This window comes from Notamacropus eugenii, chromosome 7 (genome assembly GCF_028372415.1).
Source record: "Notamacropus eugenii isolate mMacEug1 chromosome 7, mMacEug1.pri_v2, whole genome shotgun sequence".
Classification (NCBI taxonomy): domain Eukaryota; kingdom Metazoa; phylum Chordata; class Mammalia; order Diprotodontia; family Macropodidae; genus Notamacropus; species Notamacropus eugenii.
In genome coordinates, this window is record NC_092878.1 from 167,976,554 (window position 1) to 167,995,612 (window position 19,059).

Genomic DNA, 19,059 nt, shown 5'->3' on the forward strand with positions numbered 1-19,059 from the left:
GGAAACCTAAACCAAATCATGCTGATCACAGGATGGAAAATTCCTATCTATGTGAATGGTACTTGTGGAATGATACAGAATAAAGAGAAAAAAATGCCATTCTCCAAGGAAAAAGATGGGTTGATGAGAGAAACCATCTACATTCCAAAATATTTTGGACTTATTCAGATCAGTCACAGGACTACACAGTTCATTAATGGTATACTTTCCATTATAATAAACTCTCTTGTCCTATAACCTATACTTTGAAGTACCTTGCATGAGCCTAAAGGGAAAAACAAGACTGCCATTTTCCAAAAAGTCAACTTCCACAGCAGGAGGAAGCCTAAGCATTACCATCATTACCAAAAAAAAAAAAATCTCATCCATGGGGGTGCCAGTGATCTGTCCATAAGGATCCTTGTGGGCCACATATGGATTTGGGTTTTAAATGTCATGTTACGTATTTTGATCCTATTCTGATTTGCTCTGTTCAATATTTCCCAACTACATTACAATCCAGCTCTGGCTGGCGCGGAGGGTGTTGAGGTCTGTGTTTGCATGTCTGACACCTCTGCTTTAGAAAACAAATTTCACAAACACGGCTTCTCCTCTCTGGGGGCCATTCCTGCTAGAGCACATTCTAGATTTCCCACCAACCCTGCTCCCCCCTTAAAAACAACGTGCTTAGGAGTCAGAAAGGAAAAGGTACAAAGCTCAGCGAGAACAAGTATAACTCTAAATTACTGGCATAAACCAGAATAACTTCATGTGGTGGGAGAAGGAAAGGGAGAGGGAGATGGAAGAGGAAAGAGAGGGAGATGGAGAAGGAAAGAGAGGGAGATGGAGGAGGAAAGAGAGGGAGATGGAGGAGGAAAGAGGGAGATGGAGGAGGAGGAGAGAGGGAGATGGAGGAGGAGGAGAGAGGGAGATGGAGGAGAAAGAGAGAGAGATGGAGGAGGAAAGAGAGGGAGAAGGAAGAGGAGGAGAGAGAGGGAGATGGAGGAGAAAGAGAGGGAGATGGAGAAAGAAACACAAGGAGATGGAGGAGGAAAGAGAGGGAGATGGAGGAGGAAAGAGAGGGAGATGGAGGAGGAGGAGAGAGAGGGAGATGGAGGAGAAAGAGAGGGAGATGGAGGAGAAAGAGAGGGAGAAGGAAGAGGAGGAGAGAGAGGGAGATGGAGAAGGAAAGAGAGGGAGATGGAGGAGGAAAGAGAGGGAGATGGAGGAGGAAAGAGAGGGAGATGGAGGAGGAAAGAGAGGGAGATGGAGGAGGAAAGAGAGAGATGGAGGAGCAAAGAGAGGGAGACGGAGGACAGGAAGTAGAGGTGAGTTAGAGGGAGACTTGGGCAAAGGCCAAAAGGCAGCTACTTCCTCAAGTCTGAGAAAGCACAAAAGCCAGGGACCAGGATTGACAGCAAGACTCTACAGCTAGGAATCCGGACAACAATCAACAACTCCAGGTTTTCTTTAAGGTCAGTACCTGATGTAAGCCGGAGGTTTTTAAATCTCATTACTTAAAATTTTACATTGTTATTTAAATCGCTTCTACCTCACTACAATGAAGCAGCCTTATTTATCAAGTGGGTACCTATATCATCAAATCTTTTGTTAGTTGAGAAAAATGACACTGCTCTGAATTTTGGCAGAGATATTTTCTTCCAGAAGAAGGTTAGGTCTGGATGTGAGGCATCAAACTCATGCATTTTCAGAGCTTTGTACACAGAACTGTGCTAGTCAGCTGAGCATCTCTCTTAAGGACACACAGCACATACTCAACTTTTCAAAAACTAACAGAGATTTCTTTTCTTCCAAAGGGATCAATCTGAAAGGGAATTTAACCCATTTAATTTCACACCATCTAAACAAAACAGTCCTGGCAGCACAGCATCAGCACAAGAGCCAAAGAAAAGGTCCACCACAAGTGGAGGAGGGCAGAGGCAGGAGGAGATTCCAAAGCTAAGAATAAAAACAAAAATAGGGCCAATGCAGCATTTGGAGAAGGAAAATGACTTCTCAGGTTCCAATGCCTCGCAGCTTCATTCTCTGACTTAATATATGACTATCAATTCAACTCAAGTTATATTTTCTTCTCTAGTTAACTATTTCTCCTAATAGAACTGCAATTTTCAACCATAATTTTTATTAATTCAGGGCATATAAAGATAATCTCCTGCCTGAATGAAAAATAAAAGTACAGAGAATGAAAACCAGCCCAGAAGACATGGCGGATGGGGAGGGGAAGGTAGGTATCCCTGGATGAGCAGCAACATTTTTCCCCCCTTTCATCACTGGGCAGCAGGCTGTTTTCCCAACAAAACTACTTTTCTAGAAATAACAAATGTCCTTGCTGGTTCAACAGTGAAGGTCTTAAAAAGAATCAAGGAGGGAGAGTGGCAGGCAGATGGAAATCCAAACCATAGAAAACACAGTGAATAATGAATGACATCGCTGCCTAATGCCATAATGCTCAGAAATAAGAGGAAGAAGCAATTTCTGCCTGCAACCCCACAGCAATTAATGACTGGTCACCCTTCAAAAGTATAACAAAAAGCCAGACAATGGGTAAGATCCATCTTTGTGTGGCTTTGTCAGGGAAAGAAAATGAAATCCAGGCAAAGAGCTGGGATGACCCTGCACAGCAGCCTCCCCCTCATGAGCCCCAGCCAGACGAGGCAGTTGGCCACCCAAGACACTCTTACCTGTGAGGACAGCTTTTGCCGAAGGGTCTGCCAGGTCCAGGGCCGATTTCCCATCAGTGTTGCGAATGCTAGGATCAGCTCCGTGCTGCAGCAGAACTGTGCAGGGAAAGCAGAAACAGTCTCTTACCTCGGGGACACACACATTATGGACTGTTAAGTGTCTCCTCGGCATGGTGTAGGCAAACACATACATTGTACAATCTTCTTTCTCTCTGTTTTACAAAAAGCACTGCAGCAAAGACTCCTCTCTAGAGTAAAGCTAAGTTGGCAACTTCAGGTCCAATGAGGTCATGTGACTTGTCACGGCAAACACCCAGGCAGGAGATGTGGCTATGCCGGCCCCAGGTCTCTCACCTCCAAAGCCGGACGAGCTGCACTCCACAGCCTGGCTCACACTGGGAAGCTAGCTCCCTGCCACCTCTGTGGAAGCGGCTGTGTCCTCCCTCCCCCCCGGAACAGCTGTAATGTGGAACCAGCTTGCACATGGAACTTGACATAACACGCTGGCCTGTGTCCAAGAAGTTTAACAGACAGAGAACTCGATGCTGCTCAGGTCCCTGCAGCCTGGCTACAAGAGGGTGGCTGCCTTCTCAAGGAATCCTCTCCTTCAAAAAATGTTTGTGTTCATAAATTCAATTACCACAACAAATGCTAACAAAGAGCTGCTACTACTTTTCCACATCCAATCGGAAGCAGCTCTGGGAAATTGTTAGTTCTGGAGGGTCCCCTAAAAACAAGGCAAGGAAAGTCCAGATCTACCCCTTTATTCCTCAACAAGCAACAGTTCTTTATATCCAAAAAGAAGTCAGCATGGGCCACTGTTCAATTACAAAAGACAGAAATGAAGACAAATTTCTTATTCCTCCTAGGAGGAATAAGAATAACTCCCATTGTCAGATCACCGCCCCCCAGTGACGGAGATAACGGCCCCCTCATGTGAGAGGCAGGTGTCGTGCAGCAAGTATCTAAGATCAAGTCCAGGCCCAAGTCTTGCTAACCCCCAATTTCACGCTCTACTTATCAGCCCACATCGCTCTCTGACTGGGCCTAGCTTGGGCAGGTAAAATAAGACAACCAGGGAAGTCTTTTGGATCAGAAATAGAGAACTTACCATTTTCACTGTACTTTCAAGTGTTAAATTCAAACAAAGCACCAAGTTTACTACCTGCTGACAGATCCAATCAATAATAATAACAGGACCAAATTCTGGTCTGCTCCTAACATTCCAAGAGCTGCTAAGCCAGGGCTGCCCCAAGCTTTTTTCATCAACGCCGTCATTCCAAAACACCACCTCACCTCTAAGGGCATGCAGAGAAAAACCTTCCAGGAATGTAGGGGCTGTAGGGGCTGCTGAAAAATGGTTCCCTTCCTTCTTAAACATTATGAGGCTTGATGCAGGTACACAAACAGACCTTAACATACCAAGAGCTCCCCAGGCACTGGTAAGTCTCTGAATACATAAATGCTCATCTCAAACATCTATTCTTGTAACTAAATGAAGGATGTTGAGCTAGGACAGGAAGCTGTGGGATGCGATGTGAAACCCACTGATTTAACTCTGACTGGCATCACCCAAGAGAGAACAATGGTCAATTCAGGCCCATCTCTGGGACTGGCACTGGGAGAGCAGTATCCTCCAGAAAGGAAAAGTAAGCAAACCCAACACATAACAGAGAACTTGAGATTACACTATTAAGTCTATACCAGAAGGGGAACAGAGGAAAAAGAAAAGGACCTACATACACAAAAATATTTATAGCAGCTGCCTCTTTTTATTGTGACAAAGAACTGACAACTGAGGAGAGGACCATCTACTAGGGAATGGCTGGACAAGTTATGGTGTGACCACGATGGAAGATCGGGCTACAGGGAAATGATGAGGAAGATGCTCCCAGAAAAACCCAGGAAGATTTCTATGAATTGATAAAAGTGAAGTCAGCACGACCAGGAGAACAATGAACACATAACAGCAATGTTGTAATGATAATCTATGAAAGGACTCACGATAAAAAAAATGCTACCGTACACCTCCAGATGGAGAACGATGCAAACACTGCAAACTGAAACATTTTTTCCTTTATTTTTCTTGTTCTCTTCCCCCTAAACACAGCTAATAAAGAGATGTTTTGCGTGACTTCATAAGTATACTGGATGCCCCACTTCTTGACTTCTCAATGAGTGAGGGAGAGGTGGAGAAAAGAAGAGAATTTGTGACTGAAAATAAAATTTTTTTTAATTTAACTTTCTTTTTAATTTATTTATTTAACTTCCATTTTTTCATTCTTTTGGTTTTGTTTTGTGATTTCTTGGTTTCTCATAAAGTCATTAGCCTCCATCTGTTCCATTCTAATTTTGAACCTCCTTTTCCATTTGGCTAATTCTGCTTTTTAAAGCATTCTTCTCCTCATTGGCTTTTTGAACCTCTTTTGCCAATTGAGCTAGCCCATTTTTAAAGGTGTTATTTGCTTCAGCCTTTAGCAAGGTGTTTACCTGCTTTTCATGCTTTTCTTGCATCTCTCTCATTTCTCTTCCTAGTTTTTCCTCCACCTCTCTAACTTGATTTTCAAAATCCTTTTTGAGCTCTTCCATGGCCTGAGCCCATTGAATATCTATTTTGGATGTTTGGGATACAGAAGCCTTGACTTTTATATCTTTCCCTGATGGTAAGCACTGTTCTTCCTCATCCAACAGGATGGGAGGAGATATCTGTTCACCAAGAAAGTAACCTTCTATGACCTTATTTTTTCCCTTTTTTGCGCATTTTCCCAACCACTTACTTGACATTTGGGTCCTTTGTCAAGAGTAGGGTATACTCTGGGAATCTGTAAGATCTCAGTTCCTCCAAAGTGGCACGATCAAGCGTGTATTGGTCTGGACACAGAGAGGGATTTTTGTGCCCAGAATCTTAGCAGTTACCTCTCCACAGTCACCTGGCCTCCAGTTCCACCAAGTCAGCACTGGGGGCTGATTTTCAGATAAGCTGGATGGGCAGGGCCACCATTCAGTGTGAGACAAAGACCAGCTCTGGCCAGAGCCTCCACCCAGGGCTGAGGTAAGACTTAGCTCTTCAGTGCCCCCAGGGGTTTTTATGCTCCAACAATGGGGCAGTCTATAGCCTCTGTGGCTGCTGCCTGCTGCCAGAGCTATGGGAAGGCCCTTCTTCCTTCCTAGCCAGCTGATAAAACCCCGTCACTGACCTTTGGCGCCTGTGGGTTAAGGGATCTGAGGACCCGCTGCTGACTGGAGATTCTGCCCCCGGTGTCCTCCTCCCAGAGTTTCGTCGTGCCACATGGCCAAGGCTGGGCTGGGCTGGGCTCCACTCCGTGTTCAGTACAACCAACGTTTCTGTGGGCCTTTCAGGTCACCCTGGGCTGGAAATCTCCTCCACTCTGTTGTTCTCCACTTCTGCTGCTCCAGAATTTGTTGAGAGTCCCTCTCTACAGATATTTTGTGGGCTGTATGGGGAGACCCTGTGTAAGTGTGTCTTTCTAGTCTGCCATCTTGGCTCCACCCCCCCAAAATAAATTATTTTTTTAAAAAGAACTTTAGAAAAGTTCTTTAAATGACTTCACTAAATCATGCTGGTTGGTTGTTGTCCTTTGTTCTCGAAGAAGACCAAAATGATATCACCATGATAAAGTGAAGTTTCAGTGTGTCCGACTGTGGCTGATCAGACCAATATGAGCTTGGAATGCTCTACCACAGATTCAGCACAGATAGTCCATGTGAATATTTGGGGTGGATACTCCAAATTTATACATCCTACGCTTACTTTGTGCTGTCTCAATTCTGCTTTGCTCACACAGCACAGCACCCTTTCTGATGTGGGCACACCATGCTCAGTGGTCCTGTGCCAACGTCTCCCATGTCCCACAATCAAATCCAAAATTCTTCAGAGAGACCTCGAGAGTATCCTTGTATCGCTTCTTCTGACCACCATGTGATTGCCTGCCCCATGCAAGTTCTCCATAGTCTTTTTGGCAAGTGTACATTTTGCACACAAACAACATGGCCAGCCCATCAGAGCTGCACTCTCTAAAGCATAGTTTGAATACTTGGCAGTTCAGCTCAAGCAAGGACTTCAGTATCTGGTACCTTATCCTGCCAGGTGATCCTCAGAATCTTCCTAAGACAGTTCAAAAGGAAGTGATTCAGTTTCCTGGCATGGCACTGGGAGACTGTCCATGTTTCACAGGCATACAACAATGAGGTCAGCACAGTAGCTCTGTAGACCTTCAGTCTGGTAGTCAGTCTAATACCTCTTCTCTCCCAAACTTTTCTTCGGAGCCTCCCAAACACTTAACTAGCTCTGGCAATACATGCATCAACCTCACTGTCAATGTGTGCATCCCTGGAAAGTACACTACCAAGGCTGTAATTGATGGTTCCATCTATGGATGGTGTGGTGGTGGCTGATGGAGCATTTGTATTTTCTTGGTATTAATATTAGCACAGGCAGCAGAGAACTGATCCACACTTTGTTGCACATCTTCTTCAGACACTGCACTGAGCGCACAATCATTTGCAAACAGAAAATCATGTGCCAATTCCCCCCTCCCTCCATTTGGCTTGTAGGCTTTTCAAATTGAAGAACTTACCATCAGTACAGTAGTTGACCTTGATGTCATGTTCATCCTCATTGAAAGAATTTGACGAATGGCTAAAAACATCATGCTAAAAAGCACAGGAGCAAGCACACAGCCCTGTTTCACTCCATTAGTGACTGGGAAGGCACGAGGGCATTGTCCACTATCTAGAACTTGGGCAAACATGCCATCATGAAATTGATGTACAATGCTAATGAACTTCTCTGGGCAACCAAATTTTGACATAATTTTCCATAAGCCCTCACAACTAACAGTGTAAAAGGCCTTGGTCAGATCTACAAATGTTGTATACAGACCTCTGTTCTGCTCTTGGCATTTCTCCTGGAGTTGTCGGGCTGCTAACATATCGACTGTTCCTCAGCCCTTTCTGAAGCCACACTGGCTCTCAGGTAGATGACCATCTTCCAGGTGAAAGATCAGCCTACTCTAGCAAGAATCTTGCCAGCAATGACTAAGACAGAGATCCCCCTGAGATTGTCACAGGACAATCTATTCCCTTTACCCTTACAGAGATGGACAACAGAGGCATCTTAGAACTCCTGGGAGATAACCTCCTCTTGCCATATAACCTGGGAAAATTCAGTCAGCTTTTATATGAGTAATGGTGCCCCTATCTTGTAATTTTCAGCTGGAACAGAATCAGCACCTGGTGCTTTGCCACATGAAAGGGGCCTAACAGCTCTCAAAACTTCTTCAGTTGGAGGTTCAGCTAAGGAGAGATTGACTTCAATGTGAGGTAAACGGTCAATGGCCTCAGCATTGATTGATGATGGTCTGTTGAGAACACTATGGAAGTGTTCAGCCCATCTCTCTAGGATCATGTCCTTATCACTAACCAATGTGGCTCCATCAGAACTGAGTAGTTGTGATGCACCACAGGTGTTTGGTCCATAAACAGCTTTCAGGGAATCGTAAAAGTGCTTTGGATTGTTACTATCAACATAAAACTGCATTTCAAGCTGAATGGTATCAAATACCTGAATGATCATTTTTCTTTAGTTATTAAAAGAATGCCTATAACTAGGATAAGTTAATATTGTTAATAAGTCTTATACTTGGATTCAACAAAATCAACTCTGCACCTGTAAGATGGGGAAAGCCTGGATGGACAGCAGATATTCTGAAAAGGATCTGGGGGTCTGAGAGGACCACAAGCTCAATGACTCAGCCAGGCAATGTAGTAGCCAACAAAGTTCTTGCAGACTAGGGCTGCATAGAGAAACACAGATGCCAAGAACAAGGGGATCCTCCTCTGCTTTGCCCTTGCTGGATTCGGTTCTGGATACCATGGCCATGAAATAAAAGACACTGATCAGTGGGAGAGCGTCCAGGAGAGCAAACAAATGGTGAAGAGCCTTAGTTCCTCCCATATTAGGAGCAGCTGAAGGAATGGTGTGGACTGAGCCTGCACGAGAGGACCGAGAGGAAACAAAAGCTGTATCCATGCTGTTCACTCCATGAAGACTTGTGGGATGTGGTTAGATTTGAAGGCACGTCCAGGGGCAAAACGAGAAGCACTGGGCACAGACTGCAAAGGCCAATGGGGCTTGATGCCAGGAATGATGCGTTGACGTGAGTGCTGCCGGTGCCTCCTCCAGTACATCCAGGCTGTTGTGGTGGTGGAGGTGGGACAGGGATGGCTCCTGAGGTCTCTCTAACTCTCCAATCTTGTTGTTCTGTGATAAAATGAAAGGCGCAGGATCCAAAGGAATGAGCACTTTCATTTCATTATGAGTGAGATGACTAGTATAATGTCTAAGTCATTTGTCATCTCTTAGAATTCTGTATATTCATCATGGATTGACCAGGTGGAACAAGCCTTTCTGATGCATACCTTTTCCCTGAAAGTGACAGAAACCCCATTCTTCCGTTAAGCCAATGTTCCTCTCCAGTGCGTTAAGCTCTGCCCCCAACCTGCTCCGCTAATCCGAAGCAGCGCCCTCCTTACCCCCACTGAGGGCTGTGTGCCCTGGAGGATTCCTCCAAAAGGGGAGGAATCTCACTGAAAACACCTGCTCCTAGGGCACTATTAGAGGGGCCCCATAGCTCAATCTAACAGACACAAAACCACACTGTACCTCGACCTTTTCTAACACAGAATCAATGCATGATGGGGTGGAGAGGAAAGCTGGAATCTGTTTCACTTTAGTACCATTTTAAAATCAAAACCAAGGGGATCTGAGGTGGGCAAGGCAGGGCAGAACAGAACACCTCAACGAAATCCTGTTGGTGGATCTCCTGAGAAGAGCCACTTCAAGCATCTTGCTCCTTCCTTTCACCCCTGCCCCCAAGAGCCAGAGAAAGAGCAATTGTGCCCAAACCCTTCCCATCACAGCAGCAGCCACGGGCACTGAGGACAGAAACCTGTCTTTCTGCGTAGGCCTATTAGGAACAGATACTGATTCCACTCTCTTGAGCTTGGAGAGGGAGAGAATGGCAGTTGCTAACTACTCTGACTTCTCATCATTGGTACCAAAACATAGACTTCAGCTGCTATAACAAGTCCACATTCTGTTCTGCAGTACCACAAATTAGCCCCATGGCGAGTCACTTCATCTCTGTGAGGTTCAGTTCTAAAGGAGTCCCACTGCACCCCTAAGATCTTGTGAAATTGCTGCTAATGTTTTAAGACACCAAAGAAACCCAGAAAGCCACATTCATAGGATTGAGAGACCAGGGTCTCACTGCTATGTCCATCACAGTCTCTCAAAGTTGGAAGGGCCTTATGAGGCCATCTAGTCCAACCCCGCCCCCCCAACAAACAGGAAACCTCAAGGATACAGTCCAAACCAAAGAGCCAACTGATCTTGACTAAGTGAAGGAAAAGCCATTACTCTCCCTTTGCCTTTGGGGACAGCTCTAATTGTTAGGAATTTTTTCCTAGTATCAAGATGAAATTGGTCTCTGCAACTTCTACTCCTTCTACCCTTTTTCTTTCCTCAAGGATCAAAAAAACACAAAACAAAAAACCAAGACAACCCTTTTAATACTAGAAGGCAGCTATCAATCCTATGCCGCCCCATCAAGTCCCAAAACCATTCTTTTTCTAACTAAATATTCTCATTTCTTTCAACTGTCCCACTTATGGCACATGTCTTACACAGAGACTCTAAGAAAAACTAAGCGCTGCAGAATCAATGCTTTCGAATTGTGGTGCTAGAGAAGACTTTTGAGAGTCCCTTGGACAGCAAAGAGACTAAATCAGTCAATACTTAAAGAAATTAACTCCGATTACTCATTGGAAGGACAAACACTGATGCTTACATACTTTGGCCACATAATAAAAAGACAGGCCTCATTGGAAAAGACCCTGATTCTGGGAAAGACTGAAGGCAAAACAAGAAAGGAACAGGAGGATGAACATGAGCTTGGAGAGACTTGGGGAGATGGTGGAGGGGAGAAGGTTCTGGCAGGCAATGGTCCATGGGACCATGAAGAATGACTGAAGGAATGAAGACAAACTATAAATGAGCCAAAGGATATAAGATAGAGCTTATCAATAAAACTGGGTATGACTGTATAGGAGGGAAATGAAATAGATGGCTTGTGAACATCCCTCATGAAAAGCTCAGAACTACACAAAACCGGGAAGTACAAACACATAAGCCAATAGCAACACAAAAACCTATCACAAATGACCAAAAAGGAATAAACTATTTACGTTCTAATATGGCGAGTTAATACATGTGCCCCCCCTTAAAACCCTGTCAGTGTTGGAGGGCACAGAGGAAGAATAATTAGACTGAAGGCCTAGAAACGGTTTTTTAAGAAAAATGGAAAAGAAGTGAGGTGGGGGGTGAAGTTAAAGAAAATTACCTCACATGATCAGAGCGTCCATGATATTACAAAGAAGCAAGGAGGAAGGGATGGGGAAACAACTGACACTTGAATCTCGCTCTCATCTGAACTGGCCAAAGGAGGGAAAATACACACACACAACTGCATACAGAAATACACTTGATTCAGCAGAGAAACAGGAAAGAAAATGGGGAAAAGAGAGAAAGAGAATAAAAGAGAGGGTAAAAAGGGGAAGAAATTAGTCCTAAGCAAAACAAACTCTAAGAATATACAGAAATATTTATAGTATCTCTTCTTGCAATGGCAAAGAAGTGGAAACTGAGGGGGTGCCCATCAGTTGGTGAATTACGGTATACAGATGTGATAAAATTCTATGTACTATAAGAAATAATGAAAGAGACGGTTTCAGAGAAACCTGAGAAGATTTGTACTAACCGATGAGTGAAGGGAAAAGAACCAGGAGAACCATATTTATACCATAACAACAATATTGTAAAGACAGCTTTGAAAGATTGAGGAACTCTTATCTGTGTAACGACCAAGCATCACTCCAGAGGATTCACGATGAAACATGCTAACTCCCCATGCCCCACCCCAGCTAATTGAGGGGTTAAGGACTCAGAATGCAGACCAAGACTTTTCTTTTTAACATGACCAATGCAGGAATTTGTTTTGCTCTACTATATACATGTTTGTTATGGGTTTCGTTTCTCAAAGGGGGTTGAGCCGGTTCTAGAAGGAAGACAAGGTTTATTTTCATTGCCTGAAAACAATAAGATTTAATTTTTTTAAAAAAAGTGCTCCTACCTTCAGTCCATTTCAGGAGTGCTCATCATTTGCCCACATCAGTGATCAGTGCCACCTGCACTGAAAACCTTCCAGAAGGTGGCACACTCTGTCACAATTTATCATGCCTTCTTCTGGTAGCAGAACATAAAGGAGCACCCTGGTCCCCCAATCCACTGGGCAAAGCTGATCCTCCTGACAAGGTTCCAAATAGAGCCAGCCTTCCTCACCATGGCACCCTGTCTACTTCTTTTTTTTTTTTAAATTAATTTTTAGTTTTCAACATTCACTCCCACAAGATTTTGAGTTCCAAATTTTCTCCCCATTTCTCCCCTCTCCTCACCCCAATCTGCTCTCCCTTCTATCACAGCCTCCCCCCTTCACCCTGTCTGCTTCTCAGAGACATATGAAAAGCTCTATTTCAGAAGCCAAGGTGCTCGCCCCATACTCACCGAGTCCTGGCTGAACATCAGAGTGGCTGGCATTGCCTTACTTTGTAGGTCTACACACAGACATAGACACACACGCGTGCACACACACCGACACACAGACACACGTACAATGACTGGGGTGCTGAGAGGGTTATAATTATTTAGAATCTACCTTTCTAATCATGTTTTCAGTATAGTTCAGGAAAGATATTCTCTGTAGACTACTGTGCAGGTGAACTGTCTTTTATAACTAAATAAAAGCATTAGCTATAAGTTTATTGGTAAACTCAAGAGAAAATAGGACAATGCTCACTGTCTATCCAACAGGGATAGAATGTATTTCTTCCATGAGGTCTTTGTATTTTGAAAGGTTTTCACTGCATATAGTTTGCAGAATAAGCACTCAGTATGGTGACATCTATTGAAACAGTTATTAAATTGTTAATAGATACATTTTTATGGACCTGAATGTCTGGAAGGGATGGCCCCTGTCCAAACAAGGGAAATCCAGAAAAAGGGTGGATTTAGGAAAATTCATGGGTTCCATTTTGGACACAATGAGTTTGATAATATCAGCCAGAGCTGGATATCAGGAAGGACACGAAGCCTCGTTATCCAGGTCCATCTGGCAGTCATTCTGAATTAAAAGAATAAACAAGGCAGAGGACTAGAGCCCCGGCATACACTCAGCAAAGAGGACAAGGTGGAACAGTCAGATAGGAAGGAGGGAAACTCAACCGAAGCCAGATCCCGGACCACCTCCTTGGGGGAGCAGCACGGACCACAGCATGCTGGGTAAGACTTCCCCAATGCGTTCATCAGCTGGCCTCAAAATCCTCCTTTCAGTTGCTTCTTCCTTTTTTTTTTTTTGAAACTAAAGGTTAACTTGGGAAACAGTAGAAAAGGGAGACGTAGGCTGTGTAAAAACAGAATGTGTCAATGAATCTACTGAAATAAGTAACAAAAGTAGAGAAACAGAGGAAGGGAGAAAAATGGAGAGAAAGTGGAAAAGTGGAAGAACAGAAGAGAAAGACTAGACAGGACCAACATGGGTCTAGGAGAGATCCTAAGGGGCAGAGCTTGAACCTGAGAGTACCAAAAAGGGGAAACAACCTTCATTTGCATTCAGTAAGGGACTACTATGTGCTAAGCCCTGGAAAGCTGAGTCCAGCTCCCAATCACTGCGACCGACCGGGTCCTGTGTAACTTTGCCTAAGTCCCTTAACTTGTCTGGGTTGAATGAGGGCTGGTCCAGCCAAGCTCCAAGGGCAGCTCTGGCTCTAGTTCTGTGACCCTGTTTAATACACATTTTCACCAATATTAACTTAGTAATTAGTAGCCTGTTCGTTAATCGGTGCCATTTGATTTAGTATACCACTACAGTTAATGTATTTAATATTATTCACTTAGTACAGAAGTACTGTTCACACTCTGCTGACCTCTTGTCTCGCTTTCTGCTGTCCTGAACAGAATGTCCTATACACAGCTAAGCTCAATATGCTCAGAACAGAACTCATTCTCCTTCCCCTTAACCACGCTCCCCACTCCCAACATGCCCACCCGATTACTTTCTGAGGGCACCAACATCCTCCCAGTCCCCCAGGCTCCCAACCCAGGAGTGAGTCATCTAGGATTAATCACTGTCTCTCACCCCCAGATCCAAGTTGTTGCCAAGGCTTGCTGATTTCCCCCAGCAACATCTCACATATATGCCCCTCTCTCTTCTGACACTGCTCTCATACCACCCTCACCCCCTTGTGCCTGGATTATTGCATGAGTCTGCCTACCCACTCCAGCCCATCCTCCATTCAGTCACTAAAGTGATTTTCCTGAAGCACAGATCCAACCATGGCCCCCCACGCATTTCCCAATAACTTCAGAAGGGTTAGGGAAGGTTTCCTGCAGAAGACGGGGATTTCATAGGAACTTGAAGGAAGCCAAGTCACAGAGGAAGAGGAAGGATACTCCAGGCTGGAGCAAGAGATGGAATTTTGTTCATGGAACAGGCAGGAGGGAGATAGCACTGAATTAATGAGTAAGGGAATAGAGGAAAAAAACCACAAAGGAGCAGAGAGATTATGAAGAACCATGAATACTGAAGACAGCATTTGGTATCTGGTCTTGGTGGGGAGAATCGCTAGAGTTTACTGAGTACGGGATGACATGACTGACCCTGCATTTTAGGAAAATCACTTTAGTGGCTGAAGAAGGATGGATAGGAATGGGAAGCCCAAGGGGGAGGTGAGGAGGGTCTGGCCCACCGTGGGGGCAGGGCCCCAGTTAAGATGAACTCAACAGGCCTTAATCCTCACAACAGCACTGCAAATTTACAGAGGAGCAAACTGAAGCAGCCGGAGGTCAAGTGACATGCCCAGAGGCCCAAAGCTAGTCTGTATCTGAGATCACAGGTGAATGCTGCCCTTCCTGACTCCAGGGCAGCGTTCTACCCACTGCACCACCCTACTCCAGCGCAGAAGTTACTGATTCTGGATAGCTGCCCTGAACTGTGCTGGGCACTGCCCTGGGATTACAAATGCAACACACCCCCTCCTTCCACGGAGCTTCAACCAATGAGGAGAACAAAAAACTCTGAACAGAAAACAAACCCAGAGAATCCTACAAAGCTGTTAAACCCCAGGTATCGCCTGCCTGACCTCAGGGGCACCCATTAGGCCAGGGTCCCAGTCAGGCAGGCATTGAGCATTTGGTAAGCACTATTTCTTCTGTGCCAGGCATAGTTTTAAAGCTATGGGGATACAAGGAAAGGCAAAAGATGGCCCCAGGCCCAGAGAATCACATGGTCAAGACAACAAACAAACAACTCTGTAAAAAAAAAACAACACAGACAAGAAAGATGAGATCCTCAACAGAGGGAAGGCCCCAAGGTGCTACCCTAATCCCAGAAGCATCTGAATTTCCCTTAGGCCCTAAAACATCATCCTAGACTACCTCTCTGCTATGGCCTCCAAGGCAACATCCCAGTTTGGGTCCTTTCCCTCTCCCTTCTCAGTCTCATTTTAGAGGCTGCAAGTCCCTACTACTGTATAAAGTGGAGAAAGCAGGCTACCCAGGTTAGGCAGGAGCCAATGGGTTGTCTTGACCTGAAGGGGTCAATCCTAGTCCCACTAAGACTCCTTCAACATGGTAGCCGGCTCCCTTATCTCCTTTATCACCCTTCCATTATTATCCTCCCTGCCCCCGCTTCTGAGTGGCCCCAGTTACACACTACAATCTTCCCTTTTAAATACCAAATAAACAGATTTTGCACTTTCAGCATGGATTTATCCATCTCATTCTTGCAAGAAGTCCCTTTAGTCTCAGTAAAGGATTCCCCATCTTCTCAGCTCCTCTAACGGTGTCCAGTTAATCATTTATCACTTTCACCATTTTGAAAAGTGAGAACATTATTTTAAAATGTTTTTAATTTTTATTTTATACTAAGTGATCTGAAGCAATCTCATGTGGTTACTCTAGGGTTGTGACTATTTCTTTGAAAATAAATGAATATACCAAGACATATCCAAGATCTATATGAATCCAATTATGAAGCATTCCCCTCCACCCCCAAATAAAGGCCAACCTAAAGAAGTGGAGAAGTGATAACTGCTTCTGGGTAGACTGAGCTGATATAATAAAAATGCCAGTACTATCTAAACTGATTTACATATTATGTGCTGTAACTATCAACAGAATACTTTGTTAAGCTAGAAAAAAATGAAATTCATATGGAGGAATAAAATGTCCGGAATCTCCAGGGAGGATCTAACAGTATCGATACTGTCCAAAGTGAGCACTAAAACAATTCTAGTACAGCTTTATTGCTTTAAAAAAGAGAGGCTCATCAGGGAAACACGTTAAGTACACAACAAACACAAGGAAACAAAGAAGCACAATGTTTAATAAACCCAAGGGGAGAGCATGGAGGAGACACACACATCACACATCCACCCACACACACACCTCCCCCTTGGATAACAGACCTAGCAGGCTTCTGACACCCAGTGGCTCCAAATGAGCTTTTTTTTTCTTCATTCTGTCTGCACTGACCTGTTTGTTTCTGCTGTTTTCAGTGGCTTCTCTCTCCATGACCCCACTTGGGGTTTTCTTGACAAAGATAGTGGAGTGATTTGCCATTGCTTTCTCCAGCTCATTTTACAGATGCGGAAACTGAGGCAAACAAGCTAAGTGACTTGCCCATGGTCACACAACTAGTCAGTCTGAGGCCAAATGTGAACTCAGGTCTTCTGACTCTAGGCCCAGGTCTCTCCACTTCACCACACAGCTGCCTCTGAGGCCCCAAACACTTAACAGCTTTGTGACTGAGCAAGTCACTTAACTGCCTGAGTCTCAGTTTTCTTATCTGTAAAATAGGGAGGGGCTAGTCTAAACTTAATTCACTCAACCTACTTTCTACATTCCCCAATGGGTCGTCCTCTCCCCAAAGCAGCTTAATCCTTGAGTTTATCAAACATTGGGCTGCGGGCCTTCCACGGCTTCTGGGAAATGTTTACTTAGTTTCTTATACAGATCAACTTTTGTATTTCTGAGGTATTTATTAAGCATCTATTGTACGCCAAACTCTTCTAGACTTTTGTGGATACAAATACCATTCATAAAACAATCCCTATTTGAAAGGAGTTTGTGCTCACATTAGTTCACCAGACTTTGGAGAAATACTTCTTTCATGTTTTTATACTTTACACAGCGCCTGAGGGCTGATAATTTCTGCTTTTGTCACCATTATCACCAAGTCTGTATTTACAAAAGCAGATAAATAAGGGTGGGGGGAGAATTCCATTTTACAGAAGGCTGTATATCAGATCATAAATAGTGATCTTTCTGCCCAGAGAGACAAGGACTTACCTTTAGGAACATGTCTGTTCTATGAAATGAGAGACGAAGGACCTGAAGTGGTTACACAGTGATAATGTTTAATATAAAATTTTGGAATAATCTCTTTGTTCTCTCTGAAGCAAACTCAGAGACTGCCTCTCCTATGTCAACAAAGCCAGCCAAGGCTGACTCTACATTCCTTAAGAGACCTTTAACCTAAGACACTATCTTGGATAATGGGACGTTTTCCATATCTTAATATTTGCAGACATATACTATGTTATGGCATGTTAATGGTAAAGAAAACACAGACATCTTAGGTCGTAATTTCTATTGAACTTTGTTTACCCTTTCCTAGGTCAGTTATCTGTTTAGGGCAGGAAGCCTGCCACTCACTAGTGGTGGGATTTCCTTCTTTATCACCGAGACATGTGTTTACCCAGCTGGAATCCCAAGGCCTGACCAACATTACCTTGTTAATTGTCTTGTCTTACTAAATTTATGATTTGTTCAACTAGGAGAGTTCCTTTCTCACGGCAAAATGTATATAAGCCAGAAGATTTCTGCACTGGGTAGCCAGAACATTTCTGGCTCCATAATGCATTATGTTACCGTTGTCTTTAATAGGGAATTGATTAATTAATTAAATCATAAAATGTATGCATTTAGCCATGTTGCCTTTTCTTAACAAAGTTTTCAGGTCAACAACAGACAGGAGGCCAATCAATGCCCCCCTGAGGCACAATGCTCTGGGACTGAAGACTCTGCTGGAAAAGCCTTCAGCCACCCTCCCCACAACAGGTGGTCCTTCTGGCTGGGCCCTCCTCCCTCAGCTGCATGCCCCTTCACCCTTCATACCAGGGAGTATGAGGCATTTTCGAGCGAGCGCCACCATCACACGGCTGAAGCTGTGGCCCACGTTATAGATGAGGTCTTGTAAGTAAACGAGCTCTTCACTGGGCCTAGTTAAAGCAGCCAGGAAGCCATGAGGTCGCTTGTGCCATAGTTCTTGGAGGCTGCCCCACACGATGGAATGGGCGGAAGGACTGCACCAGTTAAACAATGGAGAGGCTCTTCAATGGCCAGCTGACACATGTGAGCCCTAGACACCAGAAAGATGAGCCAGCTACAAGAATCCTGAGCAGTGCAGGCTGGCACATCTCTGAAACACAGAGTCAGCCAGGCCATGAAAGTTGAAGTGATTTAGCCAGGGGGATGCGGCCGTTACTGGTGAGGAGAGATTTGAACCCTGGCCCTCAGGACGGCTCTCCAGCTATCACATCACACGGCCCTGAAGTGATCCTTTAACAGTATACTGGCATGGCACTGCCTCTGTACGTTAGGGAGCCACCCCGTACCCGGCACGCAGCAGGCATTTCAAAACTGCTGATGACTGGCTGATAGTCTCATTCATATCCTCAATGATATACCTGCCTTCATTTCTGTAAAGAGTATTTTCCAATGGTATACATATGCCCTAGCTGTGTTTTGGTAGGTTAATGCCTAAATAAATGTTCTTTGCACTTTGTAGTTATTTGGAATGGAGTTTCTATTGTTACATTTTTCCTATAAAGGAGGATGACCGATCCACTGAAGCAGCGTGAGTCCCTCAAATCCAGATCATTTGGGTTTCAGAGCTATCTGTACTCAAGATCAATGATATTCTCTCTCCAATGAGAGGCTGAAGGAATCTGTGAAATCAGCAGCATCAGCGTACAGGGACCACAATTTGCACTTAAAGAGAACTGTGCTGGAATGGCTCTCTTTTCCTGTCCTAATTCATTATGTATGCTTCCTACACATCCTTCTGGGCAAGGTTTCATGGATTCCTGATATTCTGATCTACTCTCTGCATTTCATAAACGGAAACGACGAGATTTTGAGGACGACGTGTCAGATATTCCAGAATTACCACCCTTTTCT

The 19,059-nt window shown here is 44.3% G+C and overlaps 1 protein-coding gene across 8 annotated transcripts in view; it reads right to left on the bottom strand.

Moving 5' to 3' along the window:
- Positions 1–19,059, bottom strand: part of TNKS (tankyrase) — a 191,367-nt gene that overhangs the window by 130,720 nt on the left and 41,588 nt on the right. For all 8 annotated transcript variants that reach the window (XR_011970790.1, XR_011970791.1, XM_072625530.1 and 5 more), the window contains exon 3: positions 2,682–2,777. Coding sequence is in view for 6 of the 8 variants with exons in the window: in XM_072625530.1 (XP_072481631.1) it covers positions 2,682–2,777 (96 nt within the window). In the remaining 2 variants the exon portion in view is untranslated. The remainder of the gene's footprint in view (positions 1–2,681; positions 2,778–19,059) is intronic.